At 36.4% G+C, this 27,010-nt stretch overlaps 1 protein-coding gene across 2 annotated transcripts; it reads right to left on the reverse strand.

The window, feature by feature from the left end:
- Positions 1-5,946: 5,946 nt before the first annotated feature.
- LOC121372256 lies at positions 5,947-27,010 on the reverse strand. Of its 2 annotated transcripts, XM_041498547.1 has the most exons (3): positions 26,640-27,010; positions 11,371-11,461; positions 5,947-6,750 (listed from the first exon to the last, which is right to left on the reverse strand). In XM_041498547.1, exons 1-3 carry the CDS (start codon positions 26,922-26,924, stop codon positions 6,503-6,505), a joined length of 624 nt encoding a protein of 207 aa, XP_041354481.1. In that variant the 5' UTR covers positions 26,925-27,010; the 3' UTR covers positions 5,947-6,502. The 2 variants fall into 2 exon arrangements, 1 of the variants encoding a protein (XP_041354481.1); XR_005957906.1 differs by lacking the exons at positions 11,371-11,461; positions 26,640-27,010 and adding an exon at positions 9,446-9,508.

Genomic DNA, 27,010 nt, shown 5'->3' on the forward strand with positions numbered 1-27,010 from the left:
GTGAATCAGGTACAAAACATTTGGTTTAAACTTGGTTTAACTCGTTATAAAACACATTCAAGCAGCAAGAAAATCGGTTTAAACTCGGTTTAACTTACAACAAAACATGTACAAGATACTCAGTTTAACCCTTTTTGAATCAGGTACAAAATATTTGGTTTAAACATGGTTTAACTCATCATGAATCTTATACAAGATAATCGGTTTAAACATGGTTTAACTCATCTTGAAACTTGTATTCAAGTTCTTTAAGTTCTTTATTGCTTTAAGTTATACAACGTATAAGCTTTATAATAAAAACGACAAAGTATAATAAATACATATTTACATAGATACTCGGTTTAAATTCGATTTAACTGAGCCATGAAACTTGTACAAAATATTAATTGGTAAAATTATTGAATTGTCATATATATATATATATATACTACTCAAAAGAATTTATAGGTCAGACGATATTTTCGACATTATTTTCTGAATGTCAATTATATTAGCTAGACCATAATGTCACGCATGGTATTGTTCCATTTTGAAGAAAGTGGGTCTAAGCAACCCATAAATGAATTAAAATCCACTGTCATTGACACTGTCGACTAGTTCTAATGGCGAAAACATGCTTACATTTGCACGTAAATTAGGGCGAAAGCGAAAGGTCTGCTAAGTGCCCATAACTTGCTTTTTCACAAAGCGCTTCATTTGCACGCTTTGCACGTGTATTCGATGTTCCCAATGCTGAATTTCCGTATAATTGGAGCGTGCGTTCGTGTACGGTGCACACTCCAAATTCGACAATGGTACGACTTCAACTGACTATCGAAGATCGAGGAAGGGCTATTGCTTGGCTTCAGGATGGCAATACGCAAAGACACGTTGCTCTGAGACTTGGTGTCAGTCAGAGTGTCGTTGGCCGACTGTGGCAACGGTACCAAGCAACGAATTCTGTTCGAAATCGTCCACGTTCGGGAAGACCCCGAAGCACTACAAATAGAGAGGACCGCTACATCACCAATATGGTTCTACGTCAACGCACAACCACTGCACGCCGATTACGTGACAATCTGCGGACTGCGACTGGAACTCGAGTGTCTGATCAAACCATACGCAATCGTCTGAGAGCCAATAATCTACGCTGCCGTCGCCAGGCTGTTCGACCACCACTCCTACCACGTCACAGAACGGCCAGACATCACTGGTGCACGCTTCATCTGCGGTGGCAACGTGTTCAGTGGGGTCGAGTGGTGTTCACTGATGAGTCCAGGTTTAGTCTCCAGTTCAACGACGGTCGGGTTCGTGTCTACAGACGTCCTGGGGAGCGCTTCGCTGACGTTAACGTTAGACAACGTCACCGGTTCGGTGGTGGCAGCGTCATGGTGTGGGGCGGCATCTCTATCCACCACAGGACCCCCCTCTATGTGGTGGATGGCAATCTGAATGGAATCCGCTATCTGAATGAGATTATCCGGCCGTTGGTTCTCCCAGGCCTTCAGCAGATTGGCGGCGGGGCAGTTTTGCAGGATGACAATGCCAGACCCCACCGCGCCAGGGTGGTAACGGACTTTCTCAGACAACAAGGTATCGCCAGGATGGATTGGCCAGCATATTCGCCTGACTTGGCCCCAATAGAGAACGCCTGGGACGAATTAGGCAGGAGAGTTCGGGATAACCATGCCCCTCCGGCCAACTTTCATGATCTGGGTCAACTTCTTATGGCAGAGTGGCAGGCCATTCCCCAAGAGTTCTTCAGACGTCTGATCAACAGCATGAGGCAACGATGTGTCGAATGTATTCGCGCCAGGGGTGGATTCACACACTATTAAACGAATGTTCTAATGTGTAAAATCCATGTTTGACAACCTTCAACTTTGACAGCATGTCATGTGACTTTCTTGTATAGTGACGTTTATTTGTGTTTTTTTGTAAATATGGAACAATAAATAAAAAATTTGGTGTAGTTTACATCATCAATCTAATACACTCTGAAACTTATTTGGTTATAAACTTTTGACCCTTAAATTCTTTTGAGTAGTATATATATATATATATATATATATATATATATATATATATATATATATATATATATATATATATATATATATTCCCATTGAGCTGGAGGATTAGTAGCCTAGACCAGTTACTAGTCCCCTTGCAAAATCATTAAAACCCCCTTACTCCTTTTTATTGATTGGAACCATATAACTGACAGAAATGCAAGGTCTACACTGAGAAGAAAAATGTTAGACCTTTTTCATTATGTCGATTATGAATCTGCCAACCTTGTAAATCATGATATCAACCATGGGACATATTTATTCGCCTGGAAGTCGAGCATCATTTGAATAAAAAAAACCACCCCCTCCCCCAGCGATTGCGACTAGTCATAAGCGTGAAGACGAGCTTTGGAATATCAGAGAAATAAATAAATGTGTGTACACCGCAGCACAATTTATAATCTGCGACAAAGATAGAGAAAGCAAATCCACCAATATACCTATCGTGGAGCATAGCTTGAATCAGGAAACAATCGAATTGGATCTTCAGATAGAGTTGATCTCACAACAGAGCTACATGCAATACGTATTTAAAATCCTTGTAATGAATATGTGGACAAGAACCAAATTCCTGAATGTTGCACTGCAATATCAAATAATTTAAAATTAAATATTGAGCGAAAACATTTGTTTAGCAAATTCACAACTGTTAGGGTCAAATACCAGGGAAGACGCCATTCCCGACTGCTTTGACACTGAATATTATTAATATTGGGACACATCGTGGTATCTGCATGGGCGGGATCTCTGGTGCAGGTAAGATATCTTGCCCAGGGCGAATTTGCCTGAATCATAAATGGATATAGACATGCTGAAGCGTCTAATCATCACTGCTGTTCGTGCTTTTGTTAGTAATGAACACACCGAAGTCAGGTTTGGATCTGGATCTGGCAAGTATGGTATCAGTCGAAAAATAAACAGACTGAATTGAATGTAACAAAACACACCACGTGAGAGATCTGGCAACAAACAACAAAGAACATGTGCTACATTTTCACACTGCTAGAATGCCAGCTGCTAAATCTTCCGAGTCTTACTTCTTTCATTTTTCTTAATAAAAAACAAGGTATGTTTATATTATTAATAAATGTGGAATTGTCAAAATTAGTGTTGGTTTTTAAAGAAGAAATTTAATATATATATAATATCTAAAGATAAGAACGCAGTTAATGTAATACTGACAGCATACAACAGTTACAGAACGAGATCTTAAAATACACCAGACATGGTTTCCTTGCCGCAGTCACCAAACCCAGACACAGATCGAGCCTCGGTGTGTTTTGGGCCTTAGTCATTATCTTGTGTCACCACACGTATTGGTAACAGTGCCTCACAGCAACCCCCCCCCCCAAAAAAAAAGCCAACAAATCCCCCCCCCCCAAAAAAAAACCCCCAACATGGTTGAAGAAGGATTGGGGCATGGTTTTTCGGATATGACCTAGGTCCCGTTTTATTAAGCGATCTATTCGCTAAGATCACCTTAAGTGCATAACGAACTTATGTGATCTTAGCGCCCAGGATAGAGATTTTTGAAGCTATCTTAGCGCTATGATATCGTAAAACAGTCGTAATCTATGACGTCACCACAACGCCCGACATCGTAAAGAGTTTTAGTGCCTGAAATTAACATAGATTACACAGGAGAACTCGTATTAATTCGTATGAAGGTGACAAAGAACTTATTGCATTCGGGTTATCTCATCGGATTTACGAATCGGGCCGAAGTTTTAGAAATTAAAAAGAGTTATGTCCCTTTACATCCAATTAGGTAGATATTTCAAACAACCAGCAAACACATTTTACAAATGAAAGAGGTTGGAGTAGATTAATCGATTTCATAATACATGTATTTACTACGGCGTGAAAAGACAGGAATCACATCGTATGTAACGCGAATCTGTTTACACGGCTATAAACACATTATAATTTCGATATTCCTGATTTATGCAAAGATTATGTGTGGGATCGATTAAAATGTAATTATTTATTACAAATAATAGCGAAATATGGCACTTGTAAGTTATAATTGTGATATAATGGCTTTAAATTTTATAATGTATTTTTTTTAACGTAAAATAAAACGATAATTGAAATACATAGCGACTTACGGCGACTCGATCTTTCTATGATATTTGGTTCAACAAAACTCTTAAAGATATTCCACGGGGGGGGGGGGGGGGTCTTCTGTGTTGTAAATACAGGTAGTTGCTAAATTTCTATTAACATCTCGTTCTACAGTAAAACACATCGGACCGTCGGTAAAACGAAATTCCCAGAAAACCGGGCGCATTTCACAGTCCCTTTTTAAATATCTGTACACAGCATAACCTCTCTAAACCGAATACCTATTAAACCGGCATTTTTGACTTTGTCATGTGTGTGTATATACCGGCAGAATTAATCGAGTTCATGTGTCAGCTGCATTATACCAACCACTTAACAAAACATAAAAACATTATACCAACCACTTAACAAAACATAAAAACATTATACCAACCACTTAACAAAACATAAAAACATTATACCAACCACTTAACAAAACATAAAAACATTATACCAACCACTTAACAAAACATAAAAACATTATACCAACCACTTAACAAAACATAAAAACAGATAATATAATAATTATTATCAGTTGACCGCCATTTGTTTTACAAATTCAGTTGACTTTTATTTTAATAATGAATACTATGTTTAAAGAGATATTCCTGAGTTTGCTGCATTGTAAGATGTTTTCGAAAAATATTTCTACGATTAAACTTACATATTAAATATATTTTGTTGTTTAGAATATCAGTGTCTGTGTATTCAATGTGTTTCTGCTCGTCTTAATATTTGCAAGAAGCCCAAAATGGATTTAGGAATGTTTTAAAAATGTTTTAGGAAATAAAATGAAATTTAACCTAGTACAAATATTAGAACGATCAAAAACACGTTTAATACACAGCCACTAATATTTTATGCAGAAAAATATATTTGATATGTAATTACAATCGTTAAAAAGTCTCTGTTAGTCGATAACATCTTAAAAATTGCAGCAAACTCAGGAATGTCCCTTTAATACAATTGTACATATGCTGAAGGTTAAGTAAACTGAAAAAAAGTGTCCAATCCTTTTGTGAAAATATAATATATAAGTAGTACTAAACCGAATAACATCCGGCTGGGTCAAAGTTCGAGGTGCACCTAACTTTTGACAGAACAGTTATTACAAGTCCTGCCATTATTAATAAATGTGGTTTTTTGGCGATAAAATGTTGGTTCATCTGGCCAGTAAATACCTGTAATTTAATTTTAACTAGTGTCAATGTACCAACTACCATTGTGCTTGAAACGTGTGGGGTCCTACCAAAGTAGCACAACAATTTTTATGCGGAACTAGGGTAGTTATGTCTGAAATGAGCAGCTTAACCCCCAGATGTTTTCTGATTTATTTTAAGGGTGAGGGGTGGTAGTATTTATATCCATGGTGTATATATCGGAGTTTAGCCATATACTATTATGTTACTATTGTCGTTTATGGGATTTCATTTGGTGGTAGCCTATATGCTCTGTTATGTTTTCAGTCAATTCCGTGTAACAGACTTTGTATGTATTCAGAATTTCCTAGGCTTTGTAGATTCCATACACTGGTTTTGATAACACAAACGCTTTGCAATACCAAAGAAGCGGTATCCGGTTGGCTGTTATTGATGGACCAGCTGGTTACAGTAAAACCGTTATTTATACCTTAAAGTAGCATAACATACAAGGTAATGTCGCCAACACAGTTCTCGTTTCCTCTCTTTATTTTCAATTCATTTTTGTTCGTGATTATCTAATTTTCGTGTAATTCGTTGACTAGTGCAGACAACATTAAGAGAAGTGGACACAAAAAAATGGCACCACGATACACGTATAATATAATATAATATAATATAATATAATATAATATAATATAATATAATATAATATAATATAATATAATATTAATATAATATAATATTAATATAATATTAATATAATATAATAAAGAATTATAAAAGCAGTATTCCTTCAGATAGTTACTCTACACTAAGTATACTTCCCAACTTTAACTCAGACCCTAACGATAACAAACAAAACAGCTGCTAATCCAATAGTGGATTAATATCGTACATGACTCAAAACAGGTGATTTCAGCTTTATTGTTTAAAGACTCGTATAGACTGTTGCGATTGTTACGTCTGCGATTCGAGTTTGGAGCATATACACAATATACCGTTATTTCATTGCTGGCTGACCGCATGCGTTTTGCAGACGCACGCATTGCACGTATCCAGTCTAGATGCTCTCACTGAAAATAATGTATTTCCAATTCGTTTTTTTTTTTTAGCCAGATCACATGCACGCGCCGCATCCAGTTCGAATCCCGTCAATGTACACCTTGTGTTTTCATTATGTTTCGACAGTCTCTAAACCGGCAGAGACTAGCATGTCCCACCGACGCACGCCAGCAAGGACTGGTCCCACTTTGTTGCAATCCCACAACGCTTCGTCACCGGTTGCCCAGCGTTACACTGGATAAACTCTTTGCACGTTGCTCCAGGAAGATAGGTCACTCCGGGCGACGAGCAGTCTTGTGGCGGAGCAGTCGTAACGGTCACTTCGGGGACGGCCTCTTCGGGGATGTATTCACTGTCGACGCTACTCCAGATGGTACCAGCCGCACATATATCTATAATGTAAAACAATCATAAGTACATTTATAAATACTATAATAAATACTAGTACATGTATATGGGGCGGGACGTAGCCCAGTGGTAAAGGGTTCGCTAGATGCGCTGTCGGTCTAGGGTCGATCCCCGTCGGTGGACTCATGGGGTTATTTCTCCGATCTCGTTATCACCAGTACTCCACTAGTAGATCAAAGACCGTGGTATGTGCTATCCTGTCTATGGGATGGTGCGTATAAAAGATCCCTTGCTACTAATGAAAAAATGTAGCGGGTTTTATCTTAGTCATATTTACTACATGTTTGACATTCTATAGCCGATGATAAATAAATCAATGTGCTCTAGTGGTGTCGTCAAACAAAACAAAATTTCACTTTATCTTTCAATATAAGTATATAGATATTCAAATTATTCCTCTGTGGTAAATGTATACAAGAATAAAGGTGTTTTTTATTTTTTTTTGCTTTTTTTATTATTATTATTATTATTATTATTATTATTATTTTTAACAATTCCGACCCCTGAGTATTATTGAATAGTTACTAATTTAATTAATTTATTCATTTTGATTGTAATTTCTTTTAAAAAGTCCATGGTCAAGTAATTATTTGGCAAAGGTTCCACCGGAATATTGTATAAATGTATCATGGCGTCAATGTTTTTAATCGGATAAACGAAATATATTAACAAAAAGGGAAAGATATTGTTAAGAATTAGAAAAGATAGACCATTTTAAGGTTTTTTTTAAATACGAGTTTTGTTAACTCGTGATGTCTGAAAACCATATTTTTACTCATTGCTTCGCATTTCTTGAAAATATGGTTTTTCACACACCATTCGTTGACATAAAAATCATTTTCGACCCCCCCCCCCCCCCCAATGAAATGGTCTGTCTCTCTAAAAAGTGAAACCTCTCTAAACCGGACACCTACATCACCAATTAAAATGTCCGGTTTCAACAGGTATCATGTATAGAGAGGTTCTCTTTTGTACAGAAAAAAAATACACACACAACAAACAACACACACACGACGCACACATACAACACACACACACATACACACACACACACACACACGATGAATAAAAACTAGCGAGTTAATTGTTAGCAATAAATATAACATATCAGGTTACTACGTTTTGATATCGTGGTTATTTGGCGAGGTTTAGATAACGGTTTGACAAGCGAGCTTCAGCGAGCCTGTTACACCGTTATCGAACCGAGCCAAATAACCACGATATCAAAACGTAGTAACCTGATATTTTAATTTTTATCATGCAAGTTCTATTTTTGTAATATGTTTCAGTCAAAAGCGGTATAAAGTATCAGTTTTATCGTGTAAAAATTACTACCGGAAGTCGGACAACAGCAGGTGCCCATAAGCCTAAAGGTTATGTGTTTCCAAATTTTAAATAAAATACTTTGATTATATTTCAAAGTCTGTTGTGTCACAACATTACAATTTTTATACCTTTTTCTGTGAAAATAAACTCAAGTTTATTTGTAACCTGAAGATGATCTACACCACTGGCTGCTAGTGACTGTGACGTCAGACGCTGTTCCAATGTAAATATTCTTTCCAGGAAGCTACTTGCTTTTTTGTTTCAAAATATTTAATTCAAAACGCTTGCTATTTCCGAATGGGAGCGGATAATGGAGAATTGAAAAATAAGAGGCAATTTGACGTTACAAGGAGTATCAATGTTATATTTATGTATGCAGTTCAACAATTATTGCTGTAAATGGATGTTTGAAAAATTAGAAAACGACCTACCTGAAAAGTTAGCAAACATCCGTCATGCGCACAACTCATTTCCTAGTGACACGATAACACTTCGATTATCAGGTAGGGGTTATCAGATCAATAGGAAGCATGGTTGCTTGATAGATTGTAAGTAATGTGTAATGTAAAGCTATAAAGCTGTAATAGCCTAAATTATTTCAAACTAATTAATACCTAGATACTAATACCTAGCGTCAGTACTTTTAAAAATAAGTGTTTTATTCAATCAAAGTAAACAACAAAAACAATAATAAAATCACAAATAAAAAGCAACATATAGTTTAAGGGTCATTAGAATTGTAAATCATGGTACAAAAGATCAGAAGATAAATCAGGACACACCACATAAGATATACTTTTCAATAAACAGCCTTGCCGTTTATAACACTAATAAAGTAATGTGAAGTATGAAAATGGATTGTACTACAATACTGGGCCCAATTTCACTAAACATCGTAAGCCTAGTTTTGCACGTAAACGTAAATCTATGACTAAACCACAATTCGTATTACTGTTTTAGAAGTATACATATTACATTTCCCTTCGTCCTTAAAATGCTTCATTTTTTTTTTTTTGTCATGATGTACTCTTTTCATGATATAGATACCAAACACGTGTAAAAGCTGTATCCTAACCGGCCGCGAGCGACACGAGCGATTATTTTAGAAATCATTGATTTCAATTGCTGCATCCTAACCGCACGCGTGCGACGCGACATATAAATCTGTTAGGATGCGGCAATATATGTAGTCTCGTTCAACTATACCACATTAGTTTCCGATGTACGAGGCTAGTAGTAACAAAGCGGTGCTCCCTCCTGTCACGGAACAAACCACAAAACACAAAAGCTGTTTAAAACTTTAAATCAAGAACACGATTGTAAGTACATACATGATAATAAAACAATACTAACACTAAACAGCTTTATGCTGTTTTCCTTCGCATGTGCTAGCGATCAGTTCATCGGACAGTCTACACGTGTTCAACGACGGAAGTAAACATGCATTATCACAATATATTAAAAATGTGGAAGTGAAAAAATCCGGACTGGGCTATGTTCAGATGTTTCACAATTTTATTTTTATTTTTGGCCTGTTAGCCAATCACAAACCGTTTTGAACTAGTATTTTGACGGCAATAAATATTGTTTCAATCAAACTTAAGTTGCTGAGTACTAGTAGCTTGTGCCTTCAAATTTCGTTTCGTTTGTTTTCGGTTTTTGTTTTTATAACAATTAAAAGGACAATAAAGGTAGCAGCGAAGTAAATCATAACACAAATGAACGAGCTACTCTCGATTCACTAATATCAAAACCTATATTAGCTCGGCCATTTACCTTTCGACCGACCGTTCAAAATTGCGCCAAATTCCCTCAATCAAAATTGCGCACCCTTTTCTCTTTGGCATTTAACTGCTCCATTCAAATTCCATAGCACCACCCCCACCCCCACCCGCCTGCTACCGATTTGATCGGGCTGCTGGTGCTCACTTGCACCTGCCAGTGCAGGCGGTCCCTCCTCTCCCCCCCCCCACCTTTCCTGTCATGGACGGAGGAGCCGGCCAAGGCCGGCTCTTGTGCCCACGATAGGCGAGCGCTACAACAGCTTGTTTTGAATGTGCACGTAAAACCCTATGACATGACATGACATAAATCATAACATACTGTCCACTATATTAACATAAATTTAAAAAAATAGAAAAAGAGAATTTTCCCAGGTGAATCACACATGTAGTGATGATGGCCAGTCCTTGTTTTGTGCAGCAAGTATGACTGAACTGGGTGATGTCAACCTAAATCTGGAATTAATCTCTTATTTTTGGAGGCACCCCCCATTTTGTCATTTCACGGCTGCTAGGAAGTCTCTCCACCCCGACCATGTATTCATACTCGGTATGTACAAATCACTCATGGAAAGTGAGATCTCATTCAACACAACTGTGCACCATAAATGTAGGTGCAATTCCTGTCAAAGATCCAATTTCTTACCTATTTTCAAACTCATAAATTATTTTATTCAAATAGGGGGTGTATTTTAAAAGCACTATCTTCGTGTGCAACACGACGCTCATTGGTCAATTTACTTCTCTGCAACCTAAAGTCTTGATTGGTTAAAGCAGGAAAACTATTGTTTTATGTGTATAGCACTCGTGTGTACATGTAGGATTAGTTCTACAGATTAGCGTAACAACCGGCAAATGTAAGTTCCGTTTTTAAAACAAAATTATTGACATCTGTACTTCGTTTTTTTTATTGATGGGGGTTGGGAGATTCGCGAAAATAAATGTTCGCGAATTGACCCATTTTCATTAAATCGCGAAAATTTTATCCCGCGAAAATAAAGTATTCTACAGTAATACATGAGTGGCCGTTAGATACCAGTTATCTCACAACTCGTTGTTTTAAAATGTATCTAACGAGCGAAAGCGAATTTGATACGTTTTTAAACAACGAGTTGTGAGATGGCCACAATCTATAACGTAACAAAAACATAATGATTGAAAAGTCAACAATAAATAATTAAAAATATTTTATAAAAAATATTTGAGTCACGTGTATGTTGATAATAGATGTTTCCTCTAGTTTTGTAGTACCTCTCTGTCTGTGTGTGTCCCTCCTCTCTCGATCTCCCCCCCCCCCCCCTCTCTCTCTCTCTCTCTCTCTCTCTCTCTCTCTCTCTCTCTCTCTCTCTCTCTCTCAATCACACTCCCTTCTTACAAACGTCCACCCCACTTTCTTTCTATCGGCTTCTCCTTTACCTATCTCCTTCTCTCTAACTCTATTTCCATATGGCTTTATTTTCAATAATTATTTTCTCGGTCGACTTCATAAATACTTACCGAGAGGCAGACATTGATAATTCTTGTCCTGTGTATTTGCACACATTTCGTTTTGTCCACAGCGTCCTGTGTTACATGGTTGTGATCCATGCTACAAGAATAACAATAATAACGTAGTTTTAGTTAATTAATTTTTAATTGTAACTCGTTAATGAACAGAGGACGGGACGTAGCCCAGTGGTAAAGCGCTTACTTTATGCGCGGTCGGTTTGGGATCGATCCTCATCGGTGGGCTCATTGAGCTATTTCTCGTTCCAACCAGTGCACCACGACTGGTATATCAAAGGCTGTGGTATGTGTTATCCTGTCTGTGGGATGGTGCATATAAAAGATCCCTTGCTACCAATGGAAATATGTAGCGGGTTTTCTCTCTAAGTGATATGTCAGAATAACCAAATGTTTGACATCCAATAGCCGATGATCAATAAATCAATGTGCCGAGCACTGCTCTAGTGGTGTCGTTAAACAATACACACTTTTTTCATTAATGAACAGATTAACACATGGACATTTTGTTTTACGATAGAGTGAGGAAATCATTTAAAACATTCTGCAGCATTATCTAGAAATCGTTTTCAAGTGTCACGGGGATTCTATAATACCCGTAACTGGATGAAACACGATTATCCAAATATCTCTCCTAACTGTATATCTATTAGATCTCTCTGTATCGAGCAGTTATACCCGCTGTGGCTCGTCTAGGTATGATCAGAGATAAGATCTTATATAAAGTATATATTATTATAGCACGTTTAGTTCACTAGAAAACACAACAAAACACAATACACTTTGTAATCTGTATTAACCTACGCTGACAAATGTACTGCCGCAGTAGTTAATTAATAACAATAATAACAACCCAGAACTGATCACTTAATTAGTTAATCTCTAGGTGTCTAGTTTACACAATATGCTAATCACTTCACCGTGACACAACACCCACACGTGTGATAATTGAGAAACGCTTCCAGGGGAACTTAATTAATAAAGGAATTACAGCTCTATTCCTAACTGGTTAATTTTTAATTAACCCTTAACTACTCATTCAGTAACCTTGTAACACAGAATTAATACTGGTACCTATCACAATAAAGACAATAACCTACAGTTTACCTAGGTCCTCTAGGATGACTGGTTAAGCTTTTTATAATTATTTAGGACAGTGAGCCTACAGATTACTGCGTCAGATGACCGGCAGCACCGTCTAAATAATATTGGTATAATACAGTATTAAAATATTTAAAGTCACATCAATCATATCAAGGTTATACACAGAGCAGAAAATATATATTTACCAAAGTCCCGTCTGAACTAATATAAATCGTTCAGTGGACGGACAGCGATCCCCTGGAGCCTTACTATCGTTCTCCTCGATATCTCTAAAATCCTAGCTATTTATTCAAAACTCTCAGAGACAGTGAATATCGCCTGGGGGTACAAGGCGGTACCTCACGTATCATGTGGATTTTCCACAACCACCATGCCGGCATATCAGACTGGCTGTCGCCATACCGCGAGCAATCCCCTGGCCATAAACAGCACTACCGGAGATATTACGTAACTACTAGCCACATGGCCTCCACATCTGCGCTGGGTGTGTATTAGACGACCGTCGCGCAAAGGTATCACGTAACAAGTTGCCCAAATGGGCATAAGTGCAATTTGGAACTGCACACGGACCTCTAAAACAATTAATATCGCCACAGGCGAAAAGAAATTAAGAGCATGTACCGTCACATCAAGTAACAGTCAATATAGTGAATAATAGGGATTTGGCCTTTATAACTCCTAGTTCGGTGTTTTGTTTGTTTGTTTATTTGTTTTTGTTAGCTTGTACTTGTTTAGTTTGCTTTTTTTTACACTTCGCTCGGCTTTATAAATAAAAGATGGCATTTTTTGAATTTTCAGCATTAAAATATAATTAAATAGGCACTATTAAATAAATTACAACCATTTTCACAAAAACAAAGGAAAACATCAGTCAGTCTGTAACATGTAATAGTGAAAAAGAAATAGACATGATATTTACGTAACGTAATGCTAGTGTCAAACTACAAACTGCCAGTACAACGTTGGCCAACTTTCTGCTCTCACGACTTCTACGATTGCACAGTTGCTAGTCTGAGCGCTCTTACATCTCGATTTTCATCGTATATCCCATTAGTTGTTAATCTGAGCGCACCTGTCGTAAGTCGGGAGTTGGGGAAATTACGACGCAACCGTAGAGTTGGCCAAAAGAGGAAAGTTACGGCGTTTGAAATTTCTTGGAATTAGGAAAAGGTTTTTCAATATTTTGTTACTACATGACTTGGAAAGTGAACATGTGGATTTTAATGGTCTTTGTAATGTACTGCGTCAACAAAATCAACAAAACACGTTAAAGGTCTGGTTTTAACTTTACTTTATTATAAAGTTAACAGAAATCTTGTTCCTTTATTTATTCTAGTATGCTATCAAATGGGCGCTTTCATATTGGCATTGCCAAAGATCCGAAGACAGTTGTATTGACCCCTAAGTCTGGCTGTATTGGCCTGAGGCCACGCCGAGGGCCTACACAGCCTGCTGAGGGCCATTACAACTGTACGAGGACCTGCTACAAGGTCATTGTGAAAACATCCCTTTAACGACATGTTTATTAATCATCTTCTACTGGAATGGTGACGACCACATACTTATGAATTGTTATATTTTAGACAAAGTAATATTTCAAACAAAGGATATTTTAGATAAAGCTAGGCCCAAGATTTTATTTCAAACGAAACACAGAGTTGTGGGGCATCTCGATAATTGACGACCGATAAAGTAAAGTTTGTTTTATTTAACGACGCCTCTAGAGCACATCGATTTTTTTTATCTTATTATCGGCTATTGGACGTCAAACATATGGTCATTCTGACACTGTTTTTTTTTAGAGGAAACCCGCTGTCGCCACATAGGCTACTCTTTTTACGACAGGCAGCAAGGGATCTTTTATTTGCGCTTCCCACAGGCAGGATAGCACAAACCATGGCCTTTGTTGAACCAGTTACGGATCACTGGTCGGTGCAAGTGGTTTACACCTACCCATTGAGGCTTGCGGAGCACTCACTCAGGGTTTGGAGTCGTTATCTGGATTAAAAATCCCATGCCTCGACTGGGATCCGAACCCAGTACCTACCAGCCTGTAGACCGATGGCCTGCCACGACGCCACCGAGGCCGGTGACGACCGATAACGATAATAGATATACATGAAGTATAATAATGACATTTTGTAACATCACTTATGTGAAACTTCATTTTCAAAACTCGTAAAGTTATAGTGCAACGGTATCAGAAATGAACATAAATAACTCACAACTCAGTGAGGCAGTATTTTCGAGATAACTCAACAGAAACATTTACCGGAAATCAAAATGTTCGTATGAATTTAGCGAATACGGTTATGGTTTGCAACGTATTACAGTTAGCAGATTAATAACTTGTGTTATGTTGTTGTTATAGTCACCATCATATATATTCGACAGTTTGAAGACAACTTAGAATGAAAGTTTAGTGAAGACATTGCTGTCCATTGTTTGTGACGTCATTCATAGTCGGGGCGGGACGTAGCCCAGTGGTACAGCGCTCGCTAGATGTGCGGTCGGTGTGGGATCGATCCCCGTCAGTGGACCCATTGGGCTATTTCTCGTTCCAGCCAGTGCACCACGACTGGTATATCAAAGGCCGTGGTATGTACTACCCTGTCTGTGGGATAGTGCATATAAAAGATCCCTTGCTGCTAATCGAAAAGAGCAGCCCATGAAGTGGCGACAGCGGGTTTCCTCTCTTAATATCTGTGTGGTCTTTAACCATATGTCTGACGCCATATAACCGTAAATAAAATGTGTTGAGTGCGTCGTTAAATAAAAAAAACAAATTCTTTCATTCACAGTCAATTAAATAACCACCAAAGACCACGTAAAGCAGTCTGATGAATTTTATTTTTAAATATGAACCTAACAGCAAGAAAGTTAAAAGTTTTTTTTTTAACAACACCACCAGAGTATATCTATTTATGATTGATTAATCATCGGCTTTTGGATGTCAAACATTTTGTCATTGTGATACGTAGTTAGAGGAAACCCACTTGAATTTTCCATTAGCAGCAAGGAATCTTTTATATGTTAACTTCTCCACAGACCGGACAGCACATACCACGGTTTTTGATATACCAGTCGTGGGGCACTGGTTGGGACGGGAAAAAAATCGGAGAATGTATCCACCGAATAGATTTGATCCTTTGACCCAAACACTTCTGGCGAGCGCTCTATCGAATGAGTTTAATCCCGCTCCTAATAGCAAGACATGCTTGCATACAATAGTTACCAAAGGACTGACTGAATGAATGAATGTTTAACGACACCATTGAAACACATTGATCAATTAATCATCGACTATTGGATGTCAAACAGATGGTTATTCTGACTCGTAGTCATCAGAGGAAACCCGCTACATTTTTCATAATGCAGCAAGGGATCTTTTAAAACACTTTCCCATAAACAGTTGAATAGGTCCACCGAGGTGGTTCGATCCTGCGACGCAAGCACCTCATGTGAACACTCAATCGACTGAGCTAAATCCCGGCCCCCTTTGAAATTAAAGAGGGCATTAAATGCAATGTCAATCACCATGGAATTGTCCATAAACATTTTCATCTACTAGTGCATGAAACATGTAGTGTTAATAAACATTATAAATCCGCTAGTGAGAGAATAATAAAACAAAAACGAAAAAAAGTTATTGTTCTTTCAATAATTTAAATTTTTACAAATATTGTTCTACCTGAAAGCTTTTGAATGGATTCTCAAAGAAGCATGGCAGATCTATAAGTACCTTTTAGTCAGCAGCCTTTTATTCCAACAACGTTTTACTTCCATGTTTTTTTCCCCACTTTTGATCCTTCTCTACTAAGTGTGCAAACAGCGCATTTTCATGTCGCCCTGACCTACGTTTAGTGTTATTTACTATATGTTTGTCTTAAAGGTAGGGTCAACTCAAACAAGAGCCTTATGTGTTGGAAAAATGCATACCCGGACCACCAACACATACTGACACTTTAGCAAATGAAAAACGTGTAATTTTAAACTTAATAAAAAACCATGATTATTCCTGCTAACTGGGGGCAGCCATTTTGTTTCGTTTTTGTGACGTCCGGTGAGATAGCTTGGGGCAAAGTGACGTCAGCTCCTGACCATCTCCTGTATGTACAGTGTAAACAAAAGCAGTAATTTTCGACAAGGCGCTTCTCTTTGATCAACCTGACTTGTAAAACAGCATAAATGACGTAATAATATAATAAACTATTTAACTAAATATATTTCAAGTTGCATTAACGGAACAAAATTGGATTATAGTATTTTTCTCTGTTTAATAATCCAAAGGAAAAATGTACACTATTAGGCCTATTGATATGCTACGTTGGAGCAAAAACGACAACCCACGATACCCAAGTGATAATTTTCTTTTCTTTGGGACTACGTAATTGGTCAGTTCTGTGGTTTTAGATGGAAAAGTCTACTTAATCAATAGTTTTATAGAACTATTTACAGTAATAAACCATGTCCATTACAATTTTAGGGGCGACAGGTAATATTCCACAATACCGGTATTTATTTTTGTGTCTAGACAGCGTCAATTAATTGCCTCGTCTGGTTCCCAATCAAATACACACCTGCCAACCTGGAATCACAGGTAGAAGCAACTAACAGCATATACCAATTAACTAAGAAAACACTCCGTGTATCATTTCAGTACGTAGGTTAATGCATGGGCAAAACATTGTTAATTGTTTCGACTTGTTGTGTAGCCACTTTGACAATGGTATTTTATTTTGTATTGAAAAATAATATATATATAGTGCTGGATATACTTATGTCTGGCTTACTGGGATGTGTATTATTACAGAACATTGCAAGGTATGACTATTTATCATCCCGCAAAAACCAGGTAGATTGTGTTTCTCTAGTTCTAAGGCTCATTCCTGACGTTACGCGTACTCACTGAGATGGTACAAAATGGCTGTCACATTTAACCGTTTTATTAATTAACTATACGATTATACGTGTTGATATTAAGCAATAATGTGCATTATATATCGTTGAATATGCATACCAGGCCAAATGCCTTGATTGTCCTCTCCTTTGAACAAAAACAAGATATACTTGTTCTGTCTTTGGGATATATGTTTAGATATTCGTCAGTCCCTCAGTTTGTCATTTTAAATTATTTTCATGGTTATATCCAATTAAGATTCAAGCACGTTGTCCTGGGCACACACCTCATCTATCTGGGCTCTCTGTCCAGGACAGTGGATTAGCTGTTAGTTATTAGAGAGAAGAGGGTGTAATGGTCTTACAGAACAGCACATACCACGGTCTTTGATATACCCATTGAGTCGTTCAAACTCGCTCTGGGTGGGAGCCTGTGTAAAAGGAATGCAAGTCCTAGGAACAGTGGTCCCATCGGACCTCCATACCTAAGGAACATTAGTCCTACCCGGACTTGCATTCCGGAATTTTTAAGTTTCTATATAGTACACCTAGGACTTGTATTCCTACCGGACTTAAAATCCTTTCACAACAGTGAAAGGAGCGCTTGGTTATTAATAGAAATCAGTATGTTACAGGGAACGCTTCTGCACGAGTTATGAGAAAGTCATGAATTAAAAAACCGATTTCTGCCAGCTCTCTCTCGTAGTGTAATGGATAAGTGGTGTGTTCTGAATGCGATAGGTATGGTTTCGAATCTCAAAGCTACGTAAAACAATTTTTTTATATATTAATCTATTGACATGTTTTACACAATACACACGTGATAAAATGTCTGTTATCATATTACACTTTTATTGGAAATTGAAACCAGTGCGTGCATCTTGCTTTTTCCAAACGTATATAAACCAACGCCTTCATACAAACATGTTCGTGCTTTCAATATGACAGAAAACACAACTCAAAAACGTTTCAAACCAACGATACAAGAAAAAAATTCATATTTGCAAGATGGATTTTACGAAAGGGGAACGACAAACTCGAAGAAACGGGCCATTAGAAGGACAGCCAAAACAAACTTCAAAGTAAGCACTATAACATAATATTATGAAGTATAGTTTCATATTTATACTATATGTCATAGCGTGTGTAACTTTTATTTCTCACAATGTTTGTCCATCAGACCTCTATTCCTCGTATTCCAAGTCCGCCGGACTTTCATTCCTAGTACTCCTAGTCCGCCGGACTTTCATTCCTAGTACTCCTAGTCCGCCGGACTTTCATTCCTAGTCCGCCGGACTTTCATTCCTAGTACTCCAAGTCCGCCAGTCTTTCATTCATAATACTCAAAGCCCGCTACACTTTCTTTCCAAGGCTGGGCACCCGTTTTGCAATTATGTAAATAAAACTTTATATATATATTTTAAATAAACAGTTTTTTAATTATTATAATATAAAAAATTTCACTTTATAATATGTGTATATTGTTGTCATTGGTTTTTTGTTTCAGATTGATAAAGGCATACTTTATTTTAAAATAAAAACCAAAAAGAAAAATGACGATCTTCTAGATGGAATGGACTCTTCGGGTGTTACTGACAACTGGCAAAAAGTGCTAATGAATGACACAGACATTCAAGAAGCTTTGAATTCTATGCACGCCAGCCCATTGGGTACGTATAGGCAGGCAGCTACTTATTAAAATTAATAAATTTATAAAATGTATACATTATTTTAAATGTAATGTTAAAATACCATTATTGTATATGTCTGCATAATTATATTAAAATATTATTTTGAATGCGTATTAATTTTACCAATTAAATTATATTGCATAAATTAAAAAAATATATATCCTAATAAATATTATGAAACTTAATAAATCTCAATGTTGTTCCTTTTAGGTGGTCATTTTGGCAGAGATAAAACTCTAGACAAGATTAAAAAAAGATACTGGTGGCCAAACCTTGTTACTGACGTTAAGCAATTTCTCCAGGCCTGTGAAAGATGTCAGCGGGTCAACAGGAAACCCAGTAAAGTTGGCCCACTCCTACACCCCATTCCTGTGACAAAGCCCGAAGCTTGGCGAACAGTAAGTTATTTATAATAAATGTTTTGAAGATACTGATACACTCGTTCTCATGCACTTTACACATTATCATTATGTTTTAAATATTCACATTAGTAATTGTCAAACCATTGGGTGAGGGGGGTGAAGGGGTGGGTTGGGGGGATACGTGATTATCTCAGAGGATAGAGCGTTCGCTTGAGGTGCTGAGATCGCAGGAGGTATCCTCCTCAGTGGATGTCTATAATTAGGCCTTTTTCCGTTGCAACCAGCAGTGCCACATGATTAGTATAACAATGGAAGTGGTATGTACTGTTCTGTCTGTGGAAAAGTGCATATAAAAGATTCATATGTTTGACGTCCAATAGCCGATGATAACATGAAAATCAATGTGCTCTAGAGGCGTCGTTAAATAAAACAAATTTTACTTTTTGTTAAGCTATCGATGATACCAGATATTTACAAAAAGTTAACATTCATTCCAAGTCAATTACAAAATATTACGTACATTTAAAAAAAAAATTGTTCATGCAAATATAAAGATTATTAAAATTATATTTTATAGATCGGCATAGATTTGGTTGGCCCTCTGAGGGAAACTGACAATGGGAACAAATATATTTGCACGGTGACGTGCTATTACACAAAGTGGGCTCAGGCAAAAGCTTTGCCAACGAAGCAAGCATCTGGTGTTGTCGAGTTTTTACTGGAGCTATTTTTATGGTAACTTTATTAAATGATTCATTCCAGCCAGTGCTCTACAACTGGTGTAACAGATGTGGTATGTACTATCCTGTATGTGGGGTGGTGCCTATAAAATATCCCTAGCTGCTAATCGGAAATAGTAGCCCATATGGTGGCGACAGAGGATTTCCTCTTTCAGAATATCTGTGGTCCTTAACCATATGTGTGACGCCAAATAACCGTAATTAAAATATGTTGAGTGCGTCGTTAAATGCAAAACATCATTCCTATTATTTGAAAAATGAACTGAAAATTCATGAGCATTATTTTAAAACAATGGTGCGTATTATTAATTCCTTTAATGCATACAAATGTGCATCTCGTATTAATAATAAAAGTGTATGCAAATAATGTAGTGAATGTTTTGTTTTTTTACAAACTAAATAAATATTAATAAATGTAATGTTTTCACTACTGAATTTAAATGTAATACTTTAAATCAGCTTTGGTTTTCCCAAAAAACTTACCAGCGATCAGGGTCGTGAGTTCAACAATGACGTCGTCGATGCTATTACAGATGCTCCAAAAGTTGTACACCGCCGCACCACCGTCTACCACCGGCAGTGTAATGGACTGACAGGTAGTATACATACACACTGTATACATACACTCTGTACATGCTAAGTAAACTTGTTTCTACATCAGTTTGGGCCATCCTATTATAACGTTTTATTATTATTGTTACACGTTTACTGTAGTATTAAATATCGATTGTCATATATAAAAACACCGCTTCCCAACATCTTGGCCAAAGACCTTTGTCAAATAAATAACATCATTATATATTAGTGTAGTTATGGTTTAATATACATGTATATTTAAATTTCTGTATCACATGTAAAAACACAATGTAAACCAACAGAATTTGTGAATTGATAAAGATACGTTGTGAAAGAACGTTTTGTTGTATGAGATGCGTGTTATCCGTTTAGATTGTAGTTAAGGGTGTATACTACCAAATCAAATCCCAAGGACGACAATAGTAACATATGTGGCTAAAACTCGTACCTGCAACGTATCAACCGACATAAACGCCACGGATATAAATACTACCACCCCTTACACTTAAAGTGTATTAGAAAAAAATGAGGGTCAAGCTGCTCGTTTCTGAGATAACGGGTAGCGTCTATGACTACCCTAGTTTCGCACAAAATTCGAGTACTTGTTTTTACAGGTACCCCATACAGGACTTGTGGTGTTCACTTCTCTATCAAAAGTTGGGTGCACCTCGAACTTTGACCCAGCCGGAAGTTATTTGGTTTAGTACTACCTATACTGATAACATACATTTTTAAAAAAGTGTCCAGCTATGTGTCTTTATGACAACCAGGATCTGGTGTATTCTGACATAAACTGACAACCTCAATGAAACTGTTGTTTCTACAGTGCAACCTAATATAATGTACACCTCAAAAAGCATATATATTGCATATAGTTTTGTACAAATGCAATATGTCATATTAAACAACAAAATGTTTTAAAATAAAACTCCTGAAGATATTTACTTTCAGTTGGGTGTGTGTACTCAGGTATATATGTAGAGACAACAAAGATAGTCAGAGTACCTCTACCCCTTTAAAGAATTCTATTAAAACACATGCACTTGATTGACCCCTAGATTATGAAGACCTTAACAGGCACATCAAAGAAATATCAGTATTAAAAAAATACACTGTCTGAGGAAGGAAACACAAACATGACTGTACCTGTATGAAGTAATGACTTAATGTCCTGAATATTAGTGTTGGGAGGAAATCCTGTATTCTGGGTGTGGGTGTCTTCAAGTTACCAGGTGTGGGAATTTCAAATCCATCGGCCATGCTGATTTTCATAATGAACCATCAAAACTATTGGCAGCCACCAGTATTCCTGACTATATTTTATTTATAGCCAACTGTAGTTGGAGGTTTTAATAGTTGTGATATCTGGAATAATCATGCAGCTTTAACACATTTATTTTTGATTAATTACTGAAAAAAACTATTTTTAAATGACAAAATTACCCGAACATCTATTTTCTTGCATTATTTTCTAATCCAGATGAATACAATATGTACATTAGATGTATTCCTACAATCTGTAATCCAGCATTTTATTTAGCTACAAATTTGAGTTTTCAGAATTTCATACATAAAAAATTAACAATGTTAATGGAAACTAAAGACATTAACCCACTATTGCCACATGCTATTTTTAATATAAAAATAAATTGCTATTAAAATCTTAGTTCAGGTTGCCTATATATAATAACATATTTAAGTGCAGTTGTATATGGCAAGTCAAATACCATGTAAAAAGAAATTATTGAAATCTTTACAGTATGAATTATAGGCCAAAACCAACTTTTCTTCAGTGCTAACTTTGATTCAAACTCCATTCAGAGCCATGTACAGAGATTATTGTCAAGGTCAAGGTCATTGCGAACTTGCATGATCGAGTGATGGCTAATTAATCAACCAGTATAGTTTAATTAAATAAAATGACAAAATCATAATATTGTTTATTATGCACTGAATATGTACTATAGGGTGTATACTACCAAATCAAATCCCATAGACGACAATAGTAACATATGTAGCTAAAACTCGTACCTGCAACGTATCAACCGACATAAACGCCACGGATATAAATACTATCACCCCTTACACTTAAAGTGAATCAGAAAAAAATGGGGGTCAAGCTGCTCGTTTCTGAGATAACGGGTAGTGTCTATGACTACCCTAGTTTCGCACAAAATTCGAGTACTTTTTTTTTACAGGTACCCCATACATGTTTCAAGCACAAGGCTACTTGACACATTGGTACTAGATGAAATAAAATTGCACATTTTGTTTTTTTACCCAGATGAAACTATTATTTTTTACAACCAACAAACTCACATTTATAACCAATCACAGGACTTGTGGTGTTCACTTCTCTATCAAAAGTTGGATGCACCTCGAACTTTGACCCAGCCGGAAGTTATTTGGTTTAGTACTACCTTAAAGTGATAACTCGATGTGTTCTATTTCAGAGAGATTTAACCAAACACTGGAGAACATGCTTTTGAAGCTCGACGGTGATGCAGAATGGGACACATTATTGCATCAAGTTGCATTTGCCTACAACACATCCAAACATGCAGGCACAAAGTTTTCTCCCTTTTACCTTATGTACGGGAGGTGAGTGCTTTGAAAGGCGTGCATAAAAGGTCTGCTGCCATATATTTTCCACAATGTTTTTGATTAATGAATACTATCACACCAAACTGATAAAATAATAGAACATAATATAACAGAGTAAAGTGTAATGCTAAACGCTACTTTAAAATAATATAAATATAATTTAGCACTGTTAGAAATATCACATATCATAAATATTAAGTACACAATTATTATAGGGAACCAATGATGCCCGATGATGTTGGAAATTCAGACGATGAGATGGAGGTCACAGTTTCCGATGAAACACTTCAAGCAGAAATTGGGAAGACAATGATGAAAGTCACAGGCAAAAGAGCTGTAAACAACATCAAGGAAGCCCAAACAAGACAAAAAAGGAACTATGACCAATGACATACGAATCAGGAGTATATAAAAACAAAAATATTTAAAATTGGTAGCTATTCATTATGCGTACATGTCACATTATTTATGCAATTTTGCAAGTATGTCTTAAAAAGTATATGCTAACTATATTAATGTTTTTAGAAAACAATGTGAAATAATTGTTTTAAAAACACCTGTTTCAATGAAACCATATTTTTACAATTATTATTATTATATATATATTTAGTATGAATAAAGGTATCATGAAATGACTTTAAATGTAACTTCCTATTATTAATGTATAAAAATTAAATTGTATTTTTCAGAATTTACCAGTAGGAACAAAGGTTTTTAAAAAACCCTTAAGACGCCAGGACCGCAAAGGTGGTAAGGGGGAGAAACCCTAGATTGGGCCAAAAGGAAAACATACAACCAACCACTCACCCATTCACTCGAAACATTTTACAGGTGCATATAGAACGTACTCATCTTTTTAAGTCTGAGGAATATTAACAACTAATAAATATTTTCAAGAAGGTTTTTGTAAATAAAAGCATCATCCTTTAAATCAATGAAGATATTGTTTTTAATGTATTTATTAATAAAAACAGAAATCCGATATATACGGAGAAGTAATTAAAATAATTGGCGCATGTAAAGAACCACATTGATATTTGACCCTCTTGATTCAGCTATTACACGTCTCTTAAAAAACGTATCTATTTCCCGTTCCAGCCAGTGCACTGCGACTGGTATACCAAAGGCCATGGTATGTGCTTTCCTGTATGTGGGAAAGTGTATATAAAAGATCCCTTGCTGCATTAAGGATGGTATCAACTAACGGAGGCTTTTTCACGACTGTAATTACATATCAAATATATTTTCTGTATAAAATATTAGTGGCTGTATATTAAACGTGTTTCTAATCGTTCTAATATTTGTAAAAGGTTAAATTTCATTTAATTTCATTTCATTTTTTCGTACGTACGAAATTATCTGAAGACAAAATCCAGTTTGGGCTTCTTACAAATATTAAGACGACCAGAAATACATTGGATATACAGATACTGATATTCTAAACAAGAAAATATATTTAATATGTAAATTTAATCGTAGAAATATTTTATTTGTCGGAAACATCTTACAATGGAGAAAACTCGGGAATATCCCTTTAAGTAGAGCTATTTCACTTATTTCTCCATAGCACCCATGGTAGGCATTCAATATATACGGGCATACACTGCATATTGGACATACATACATAAAATTAACAGAAATTGCATAATGGTGGCCAAATACAATACAACGAGATACGTGATCAAAATTCAGTTGCATTTGGAATATTTTGATTTCCCTGCTGCTGACATTGCCTATTGTAACATCAGTGTGATTACGAATCAGCTAAAAGTGTTTCAGGATAAATATGAGAACCAAGATTTAGTGTTTGAAACAAATTTGGAGAGATATATTTTGTATCTAATTAAAATGCAGTGTAATCATTGCATCAATATGGTAAATTCTGTGTCAATGAGGTCTATTTCTTGTTGCATCGTTTGTTTTCATATTCCATGTACGCATACAAGAAAAACAGCTGTCATATTAAATTAATCGAATCAGTTTTCTAATAGTTTTGTCTGGTGTTGTGGTAACATATGTTTTATAAATTCACTTTATATAATGCATATATTGGTCATAGTGGACGTACCATTTATGTAATTTCGTTTGTACTGGATTTTACTTTATTCAATGTAATTCATTTTAGTTCGACAGTGATTAAAACACTGGCAGAAATCCAAAAGTCCTAAAGAAAATGAAAAACTAAACCCAGAACAATTCCAATTTAATCAGTTGATGCATCTGCTGTCTGATACCTTTTTTTTTAGAAAACCTAATTCCAGGTACAATGAATATGAATACAATCTATAATATAAGAATAGATGGATAGACATATACTCGAGAGACATCTTGCTACAGTAAATTGCAATGGGTGGGTACCGCGCAAGCTTTGTTAGATCTAAACAGCACAATGATGGGAAACATAGCCACACTTCCGAACGTGAGGTCGAGTCGGCATTCCAACCAGATAATGAGAATCCAAATGATTTCCTCCGTGTGTGTGTGATTTGGTATTTACCTGTATGGCAATGATTGGTACATTGGTTAGGTTCTACAGACAGATCTCGGCTAAATAATAATAATATGGATATACGCATACCTGTCATGTCAAAGCACAAAGTTCAGCATCAGATCACATCTTAAAATCATATGTTACCATGTAACAAAAGCTATGCAACCAGCCACTGTTTGTCACTTGCAGAGAACACGTTACAGAAGCATAGAAATTAGTTTGGAGTAACGTTTGACAGAAAAATTGTAGTCTTTTTAAAAAAAAATACTTTATTCATGACAATGTGTCATTGATTTTATGGAGAATTTATCCAGATTAAGGTGGAAGAATTATCATTTATACTCGTGATTAAGTCGACACATTTCAAATATGTATATTTATGTCCTAATTAGGCATATCTTTCAACAAAACAAACGCCTGTCTTATACTGAAGGCATCAACCATAAATACTTCTTTATGTTACTGTTAAATTATTTCAGAAAGTATCGCTTCTATGATACAACCCTGTCAGATTCCGTTTGCTAAGGCATGTATCTATAACAATAACAAACAATGATCGACATTCTACAAACAAAATTCTTCTATTTTTAAAATGCACACTTAGTGGAGAATAAGCTTTTTACTTATGGCGAACTTTAGTCTACACTTTGGAATGCATAGTGCGCGCGCGCGCGCGAGAGAGAGAGAGAGAGAGAGAGAGAGAGAGAGAGAGAGAGAGAGAGAGAGAGAGTGTGTGTGTGTGTATTGAATTGCGTAAACGATAACAAAGTGAACTGGTTTGTATTAAAATACTTACATGCGACAGACCGTCCGGTACATCTTGGTAAATAGAATTTTGTTTAAATTCCAGACTTCCACCGTTAGTACTGAAGAAGAGTTCACACTCTCGATTACGTATGTCGTAATTGTAGGCGACACATGTGGTCCTGACAACACACAGGTTGTAACAATGGTGAACGTTGTGCACTGTGTGGACCACGTCGGGTGGTAGGTTCAGAGCTCTGTGGTGTACTTCGACTGCGACAACCAATAGTGGTATCAATGCTGATATTTTGAAAAGTGTTACAGTATGTAAGGACATTGCTGGCCAGTTCTGTTGAATTGTTGCTTGTCTTGTAATGCTTTTTCTTTCTCACATTACACCATTTGACAGCAATGGCTTGTGGG

The sequence above is a fragment of the Gigantopelta aegis genome, chromosome 4, assembly GCF_016097555.1.
Source record: "Gigantopelta aegis isolate Gae_Host chromosome 4, Gae_host_genome, whole genome shotgun sequence".
Taxonomy (NCBI): Eukaryota; Metazoa; Mollusca; class Gastropoda; order Neomphalida; family Peltospiridae; genus Gigantopelta; species Gigantopelta aegis.